Consider the following 9,653-nt stretch of genomic DNA (forward strand, 5'->3'; position numbering starts at 1 on the left):
TTCTTCGGATTTTATAAATATATTTTTTTAGTAGTTACATATATTGATGCTTTAATAATAATTATAAGCATCAATATAAAATTAAAAAAGAATGTGGAATTATCTCTAAATCTAAAAAGGAAAGTGTCTTTTAAATTTGATAGAGTATAAATGACTTGTACCGATTTCACTTTATTGGTTATTTCATCAGTATCATATGAAGAATCATACTCTGGTATATGAAATTTTAGTGGTTTATCCCTGCGGTGAAACGGCTAAACGACCAGCTTGTGGCACTATGGATTCGTGTAATACATTCACAATCTGCTTAAATTACGCCTCCTCGGATTTCTTATCGGCCAGTAATTTAAAGCCGACGATTAAGATGTTGGGTTTCGTTGAATTTCTTAGGTGAAGCTGAGATCTTTGTGAGAAAGCAAAAATCTTATCGTTATCTCCGGCTTCGCTCTGCGTACGTTGAATATCGCGATATCGTCTCCTCGCTTTCGAATGTTAGCGGAGCCTGATAGGTCATCGTTGCAAATCTCTGGTAAGTCATCGACTTATTACGCAGTTTAATAGCATCGTATACGAGTTCAGTCGCGCGAAAGAACGTTCTCGATGAACGTTTGTTGGATCGATACTAGCTGTCTCTTATACTCGGAATACCAGACCGAGGCATTTGATAAGATATCCGATAATAAACAGCGCGCACACTGCTGTCGCCTGTCGCAACATGATGTAGTGCGTCAAGTCGATAAAATTCAAGACATTCGTAATAATATCCTATAATCTCGAAGCACATTAACATTAAGCTAAAGGAATGCTATAATTCAGAGAAAGGATTGTCATTTCATTTCTCAAGTCAAATTTGTAATATACGCGCGTCACAAATTTTCCTCGCGACATCTCATTAAAATCAGTCAAGGCACCGAAAGCGCAGGTTAGGTGCATCATCGTCGGGTCTCTCGCGTGACTCTATTTGAACAGTGGACACCTGCCTGCGTGCGGATGAACCCATTGAATTTTATCGAAATTATGAAATAACAAAAATATGAATATTCAAAGTTCAACTTAACTATACTTAAATGTATTTCATCTCATTTGGTGACAAAGATAAATATTTTATCCATATAAAGGCTAAGGGAAGAAGAGAAGTAATTATGGAAAGATCTACTTGATAAATTATCAAGAGTTTCGTATTTTACGAAGATAAGTTAAGCAAATCGAAAATAAATGAGAGCAAATTCTTGGCGAGTTTGCAGCTATATATGGGCATAACATACGTATTATCGTGCAAATACAGTTGGTACGAACGACCTTGGATGCATCGTTTTGCTCGTTTCTCGATGATAATCTTTTTCCGTCGCGTCGCGTCGCGTCGGTCTGAAAAGACGAACGATTTGAAAATATTTTTTCGCGTCGCACACGCACTTGCTATAAACACGTAACGCAAGATTTTGCGCACCTAAAGAGATACGAAAAAAGTAAGAGGCGGTAGGCAAATGGCGTACGTAAATGTTTGCCAGCACGCGAGACGATAACGCACAATGATAGCATGATTTAAATGAAAACACATATAGTCACGCCTGTTTGTACAAATTGTAGCTTAGCGCGTCTCTCTCTCTAATATTAGATTAGATTAGTCAGTTATAGTCCTTGTAAAGGAAATGCAAAGATACTCGTGGTCGCGACAAACGCATTAAGGAATGACGCGTATGCCAATTAATTGGACCGCTGTCATCATCGACATACTCTCTTTTGGTGAAGCCTTTCTCAATGGGTCAACGGTTCGTTCTCCATTAGCGGCAGTTAACGCGACGGTATAAACGTTTACCGATGACGTCAGTTGCGCCACACGCGGAATGATTTACAATTATGCCCCGCTATTCGCGTCGCCTACGGAGATATGAGTTTTTATCTCTAACGTTCGCGAGATGTATACGACGGGCTAATAAGTTGACATACTTGGCTGAGATATTCTTTCTTTTATTTCTGTTACTATATATGAAATCGAGTAATTTTCAGCAGATTGGCACAATGGTGTCGAACAAACAAATAAAAAGAAAAATGTATCAGTATCGGTTATCAACTTTCAGTTATTTCCGACAAACTGTGTGAAGTCAATGTTCTTTTTTTATCGTAACGAAAACAATTTCATCTCTACAAAGTTACTTTAGACACGATCCGATCTCGGACTTGATTACTGACAGATCTCCCCGTCTTACGAAATCCCGAATTAACCCTTTGAGTCACAGCGGCTATGCAGAGACCCACCTTTTTTTTCGTAGTTTTTTATTTAACTACTTTTTTTATCAACAAATATCGGATTTTTTGTTTCTACAGAGTCCCTAGAACATCAATAAGTGCAAAAAAATATGAACAGTCATTAATTGTTAATTGCAGAAATACCATATATAAACAAACAGTCAAAATTAGTACTTTTTTACGAAAAAATGCATTTTCTACTAATCTATTATGACAATAAATACGGCAATTTTTTTATAATCTTAGTACACTCTAAAGTATTTTTCAGCATTTTTTTAGAATTTTCCACCGTGTTGTTTTTGTTAAATCCTCCTTTTTTTGATCAAAAATATATAAAAAACAATATTTTCTGTTCTAAATTGAAAGTAACAGTGGTATTTTTTTTTTTTAATTTTTTCTCTGAAGGTTTTTTTAGATCGTAAAATCTGAATCTAAAGGAAAACAAAATTTAATATAGGGATTCAATATGGCGGAAGTAAAATTTTGAAAATCCGCCATCTTGAATTTTGAAAATCTGACAACGGATTCGTAATCAGCGACCTCAAAAACCCTTATATATCAAATTTTATAAAATACTGACAATTAGAAAAATTCGTGACTCAAAGGGTTAAAGGAACAGCATAAAGAGATCAGTAGCTCTCCTTTCTCGCTTTGAGCCTCGACGGATGCGGGTTTATTTACAGAAACCGTTTTAGCAGGAAGAAGCACGTTCGTGTCAGGTACCGTCCGTAAGCACTCCGCGTCCGGTCCTGTCCGCGCTCCGCTCCGTTCCGTTCCGTTCTGTTCTGCCACATATAGAACATCCGTTGCAGTAACTCGCGTACATATACGTGCAAGTTTCGTACACGAAGCTTTTCACATTGCGATTCGGTCTCATGTGTCTCAGGATATAAAAGATCTCAATTTTGAATTGAGTATTTTATTACGACAGGCCTGAAAGTATCATTCTTAGAAGAGAACGAAAGAAAACATCATCAGGATGTTTGCTGCACTTTTTATGACGAATGACGGTATATATAAATATATATATATATATATAAAACTTGAAAGATGTAATCAGTTTTTACTGTAAACAGGCGTCAGAATCGAACCTGAGAAATTTGTCATTGACGATGACAGCTTATCCGTTAACCCTTTGAGTCACAGCGGGTCACCCACAGACCCACCTTTTTTCCCGAAGTTTTCTATTGTTTTAACTACTTTTTTATCAACAAATACCGGATTTTTTGTTTTTACAGAGTCTCTAGAACATCAATAAGTGTAAAAGAAAATTATAAGTTAGAGATTAAAGTCGCTAGTATTTATCAGTTTCGTTTAAAAACTCATGCTGACATGATGTGTCTCGTTGTTTGTGTTTATCTCAAATTTAATAACCGTTGATTTTTAATTAAGTGACATATTTAATTGTTCCATAATTAAGTTCTACTTTTAAACATGTCCCATTTTAGATGCTTCCTTCTCTTTCTTAATTTACGTTTACACTTGAAACGGACCACAACCATATGGTCGAAACGTCGTGTGAATAAATTGAATGATTTTGGCTAGTCAGGTCGTTTTAATTAACCCGTTGTTTGTAAAAAAAAATATGAACAGTCATTAATTGTTAATTGCAAAAAAATCATATATAAACAAACAGTCAAAATTAGTACTTTTTTACGAAAAAATGCATTTTCTACTAATCTATTATGACAATAAATATTTTTTTATAATCTTAGTACACTTAAAGTATTTTTCAGAATTTTTTTAGAATTTTCCACCGTGTTGTTTTTGTTAAATCCTTCTTTTTTTGATAAAAAAAAATATTTTCTGTTCTAAATTGAAAGTAACAGTGGTATTTTTTTTTTAATTTTTTCCTCTGAAGGTTTTTTTAGATCACAGAATCTGAATCTAAAGGAAAAAAAATTTAATTTCCAAAATTTAATATAGGGATCCAATATGGCGGAAGTAAAATTTTGTCTGCCATATTGGATCCGCCAGCTTGAATTTGGAAAATCTGACAACGGATTCGTAATCATCGAAAACCCAAAAACCCTTATGTTACTAAATTTTATAAAATACTGACAATTAGAAAAATTCGTGACTCAAAGGGTTAAATGCCGTTATATCGATGTAGAGACGTGGATAATTGTCTGAATTTAAGACAATTGAGAGTGTTAAGTGATGTAGAATCTGACGCATCCAGCAATAACGATTCGACTGCGATTAACGATTTAAAGGAAAGCGATCTAGCGGTCAGGCGAGGGAGAGAGAGAAGGAAATGCGATAGACGACTCGGAAATGCCATGAAATCGAAACCAAGGAACAATATCATAATCTATCGCGTGACGATCGTTCGTGCGAACGTTTCACGAATCATCGGTTTCGCTCGTCTCTGGCGGCGACATCTGCCTGGCAACCGCATCTTCCTTCTCGTGTCTACCGCTACATTTTTTACCGTTTCTCTCGCATATGCGGACCCTTTGAATAGCTTCCCATGGACTGCATTAGCGCCGATGTACAGTTTATATAGGCATACGAGATGTTTATCAAATACGGCGGGATTATGAAATAGAAGAGCGTACTACGCGATTATTATTATAATTATTCATTAGTTTTGTACGTGACCTTGTGATTAATAGCGTACTACTAGCGTAACGAGCTTTTGATTACATAATAGATATGAGTAGTAGATTGTTTTCTTTTTTTTTTTAATTATTTCTTTCGAGATATTCTTTTTTTTTTTATTTTTATTTCTTTCTTTCTAAAAATTGAATTCAAATACAAAGAGCGCGCGTAGGCTTTTTTCACTTTCCAACACCCAAACAGATTCCCACTCATTTTCCATTGATATTACGTGGGCAGAATCCGATCTGCTCTTGCACGCGCTTTATAATCAATGTCGAGTAATGTCGCGCCTCTCGAATATTTAAATTTCAATGATACGCATTAAATCGGTTATTAGAATATTAGATGAACCGAGAGCAAAAAAGAGAGAGGGGGGGGAGAGAGAGGTAGTTATCGCCTCGTCACGATCTCTCCGAGAGATATTATGCCATTAGCGGTCAAAGCGAAAGTCGTGCAGGAACGTAAATCGTAACGAGCATAATGCGTTAAATCATATGTTCGAGAGATCTTTATTTCTCAAGGTCGAGTTCTACCGACGTTACGAGCCTTTTGAAAAACAGAGTATGTTCCACGATGTGTAACAGGTTTTTCGAGCCAGGTATTTACAACGGTCGCTACGTCGATTATATTATCGATTCATGTCCATCTGTTTGTATTTCTTTGTTGCGCATTTTCGCCTGGTGCCTCGTTACAATTTCGTATGGTGAAAATTAGAGCGTGTCTTACATCGTTGCGAAGATGAGAAACTGCGACGAAAGGGGGCGGAGAAATCGCCGTGACGTAATGGCCCGCATAAAGGCAATGAAAATAAATGACATTAAATTGTTGGGTGGCTCGTTTTTTTTTAGCGGATTCTATTGGCAACATTGGAGAATTGGAGACGACGAGCATTAGAGAAGACGAGATCAAGACGAAGCTTGCGTATTTACACAGAATCACATGATGGCTGCTCTTTAGAGTTAGAAACATAAACAATATACATAACACAGATTTTTTTAGCTCAGTATTTTACAGATAACATCTCTCGGATCATACATAATGTATCCGACTGTAATTTTTCCAGGCAAGATAAAAGATGAATTTCGAAAATTTTTGAACTTAAAAAATTTCCAAATAATAATTTTTAGGAAAATCTGCAAAAAGAGATTTATTCAGAACGCGATCACGTGCTTCGCGACGCATAAAGACATTGTTCGGCGTTGGGGATATACGAACCGTAGTTATAGGCAGCTGCCCTACAACACATACACGCTCACAATTCCTAGGGTGAGCTATATGTACAGGGACAATGAACGAAAGCGAATCGTCAAATCGATCGATGGTTGCATTCAAAACCGTCAGTTTGTATACAGTACGTTTTGCTTATATGGTGGTTATAGTGACGCGAAATTATTATTTTATAGAATTATATTCTGTCGTAGATGAAAAGACAAATTTTTTAATTTTCGAAATTAGTGATTGATTTATAAATAAAGTTTTGTTTATAAATATATACATACATATAATCTTTTCTAATATTTGAATACGAGATGAATTTTTCATATTATATTAATTCTCTCTCTCTCTCTCTCTTTCTCTCTGTTCAGTTCATCCATTTTTTTTAAGAATTAAGTCAAAAGGAATATCTGCGAGATTAACTTAACAATCGAGATTCCTGATAATATTCCTGCATATTCTTCGTATCCTGCATATCGGCAAGGTCACGACCTCCACCGAGAATCGTGACTGGATTGTACAGAGCTGCTCAGGTCGTTGCCATCATTACGCCGTCACGCTGCACCTACCATCTCCAGTTTAATTTTCCTTTATTTCCACGATTTCCAGATATATTCCAAAAGGAATAATACAATTATTTGTCCTGACAAGTTCCGAATTATAAAATAACAGATGAAATGTTCATTGTCAATCGTTGCCTATTTGACAAAAATCAATTTTCGTCAATTTCACGATGATGAAAGAAATCTCAAGATCAAAGAAATGCCGTTGAAATACGCTATATGTGTAGGCAAAATATTCTATTTGAATTTTCTTATAAATGCTTCAATATGCGTTTTGCCGAGCACAGAATATAAGGCGGTATTCTATTTCATGCTATGTTTGGCTCAGTCCACCGGAATACGCAAAAATTTGTGAGCGGAACGCGAATATCCTGTGGATTTCCTTTTGTAGGTCATTATAATTTTACAAATAATAGAGCAAGAAGTATAATTTAAAAAAATAATAAGAAGAATTTAATTGTAACGAATTAAATTCCTAATCTTTGAAATCAGTTTTCTAAATAAAAATAATGATATTCAGTCATAGTGATAATTTCTGATAAGTCCATCCTTGGCCTGTCCAACAATAAAATTTTTTATTCAGAACATGATGTCATGTGCATGGCAAATGGAACGTACATTGCAATGAATTGACAGCATGTAGGTAACTTTCAGTTTCCGTATTGTATAGAGTATTCATCAGTTGTAGGTATTGTGAAAACTTTTATATATATATATATATATATATATATACAAACACACGCACACACCTTTGAAACTGGCTCGCGAGCTACATCTCATTATCAGTTAAATTAAAGCCGTGATATTAAACGAAAAATAAATCTTTGCTATTATTTAAAAAATTTAATCCGTCAATATCCATTTAATTTTTAACACGAAATAATTCTATATAATTATATGCTCTCGTCTAGATTTTTCATTAAAAATAAAAATTGATTCTATCTAAATTTGTTAACAGAATAAAATTGTAATTGCAATTTTTTTTTTGCCTATAATATAGAGACAGAACTATACAAGTTTTTTCAGAACATCTAGCTCATATTAGATGTATCTTCTCGATATATACGCGCCCGCGCGCTTAATAGTTTTTCCCCCACTTTGATTTATGGATTCCTACGATCCTGATCGTTCGTATGCGCTGATATCACGGCAGAGAGGAATTCATCGAAGGGCTCACCGACGCTACCTGGAAGGGTCCAGACTCGAATTCCAATCTCGCTAAATCGGCAGAGGCTGCTCCAAGTGGCACTCTGATGTTTTTTTTTTTTTTTTTTCTTTCTTTCAACGCGTCCACAAGGCGTTCGCGAGTAATACGAGAGACCGGCGTTCGCGAACACTCATATTTTTCCGTGTGAATATGCACTCGCGAAAAATCAGTTCATTCCTTTTTATTTCGAGCAGAAGGAACTTTTTTCTTACGAAAAATCGGCTGTCCCTCTTCGACAGGCGCTGCGCGTCGCACTACGTTGCGTCACGTGCCGACTTATGCTATACTGTCGTGGCAACGGGTGCTCCGATCCTATGTTCCATAGCAACATCACTGTGCGAAGGCAGATCCGCTCAGCGATTGGTGTAAACGATGCTGGAAGGGAGAATGGAGAGAGGACTTTGTTCGGACAATATATAACCAGTACGGTTTGAATTTTGGCGGGGGATAAAAACGTACAACTATTACATATCTAAAACGTGTAATTTTAAAGAATTAAACGCGATAGGATTGCGAATACATGCTTGTTTTATTTTTTAAAAATATCTTAAATATCTAGCGAGCCTTTCAACCCCATTTGCTGAAATTGCAGTCGATCATTCTTTCTGGCGTAACAGGTTGCAAGGATGGCGGTAAATAAGGATAATTCATTAATCTTGACGGTATACTCCATACTGGATAATTAAGCTCCTCGGTGTCGCTCGAATCCAGCACGTTCTCGAAATATTCTTTAATAATATCTTCCGAATTTGGCCAACCATTTCTAGGTTGAACTGTCAAGTTTTTGAAATTTTTCATCGCAACTGAAAATAAAATTTTAATCACTGGTGGTTACACGTTTTATATTTTAATGATAAAATCATCGATACAATGATTACCGAGCTGTTCAAGTTCCCATATCATATGTGGCGTGTAATGTGAATATCGACAACCGAAACCGAAAGCGCAATCTCCAACAGTCATGTAACGTTTGCATGGAGTCTTCGCACATTCTTCTTTCAATATTATTTCTGGATCTAAAAATATAAATAATATATATGTAGCTCGCGCAATCAGCTGTGAGAGATTACATGTAAGAGAGGTTATGTGTACGAAAATAAAAATATTTCAGGAAAGAAAAAAATTGTTTAAACAAAAACTTACCTTTGAATACGCTGTAATGAGTTGCTCGATTTTTTGTATGTTGTAAGCTGGATAAATGTTTTTTACGAGCTTCTCCATCATCTTTAAAAGATCTGTCGCAATAGTCGCAATAATATGTCTTGCCCATCGATCAATATGGCTAGTGTAATGCTCAGTGTAATAAACAGAAAGAAATATATAAATTTTATTAATAATTATATTTGTATTGTACTATAAAACAAGTGAATGAACGCGCTGAACACAAAAGTGTCAACTTGTATAAATCATTCTAAATAGAGGATGTACAAACAAAGAGAGTGACGGAAAAGATAACTGTAGAGTGACATCTAACCATATGAATGCTAACTGAATACCAGTTAGTTTACTTTTAAATGCGCATTAGATAACAAAGATTATACACGTGGATTCTTTTTCATTCCGAGAGAGAGAGTATTCAATTATTTAATGTACCTTATCGATTTAATGTAGAACTTTGACAGATTTATATTAAACAATAATTTTTAAATAATCAATGTTTCCAGGAATAAATGGGAAATAAATTACTTTTTATTGCTTTTATCAAAGAGAGAACTCGAACAATATTTTTCAAATGGATACATATTGACATACAATTTAATTATCTGTATATAACATGATATAGAAATATTAATACGAAACATTATTACTCAAATAAA

At 35.2% G+C, this 9,653-nt stretch overlaps 2 protein-coding genes across 6 annotated transcripts in view; both read right to left on the reverse strand.

Moving 5' to 3' along the window:
* The window catches only part of LOC140668019 (uncharacterized), a 31,285-nt gene extending 23,119 nt beyond the window's left edge, over nt 1-8,166 (reverse strand). For 2 of the 5 annotated variants that reach the window (XM_072896540.1, XM_072896533.1), the window contains exon 1: nt 7,816-8,166. The gene's annotated coding sequence lies outside the window, so the exon portion shown is untranslated. Of the gene's footprint in view, nt 1-455; nt 748-7,806 lie in introns of those variants that run through there. The other 3 variants (XM_072896539.1, XM_072896534.1, XM_072896535.1) reach the window with 2 other exon arrangements.
* A 134-nt stretch (nt 8,167-8,300) lies between these two features.
* Nucleotides 8,301-9,247, reverse strand: LOC140668023 (zinc finger matrin-type protein 5). The gene is made up of 3 exons (XM_072896545.1): nt 8,980-9,247; nt 8,715-8,852; nt 8,301-8,639 (listed from the first exon to the last, which is right to left on the reverse strand). Exons 1-3 carry the CDS (start codon nt 9,104-9,106, stop codon nt 8,404-8,406), a joined length of 501 nt encoding a protein of 166 aa, XP_072752646.1. The 5' UTR covers nt 9,107-9,247; the 3' UTR covers nt 8,301-8,403.
* Nucleotides 9,248-9,653: the final 406 nt, after the last annotated feature.

This window comes from Anoplolepis gracilipes, chromosome 7 (assembly GCF_047496725.1).
Source record: "Anoplolepis gracilipes chromosome 7, ASM4749672v1, whole genome shotgun sequence".
In the NCBI taxonomy this organism is placed as follows: domain Eukaryota; kingdom Metazoa; phylum Arthropoda; class Insecta; order Hymenoptera; family Formicidae; genus Anoplolepis; species Anoplolepis gracilipes.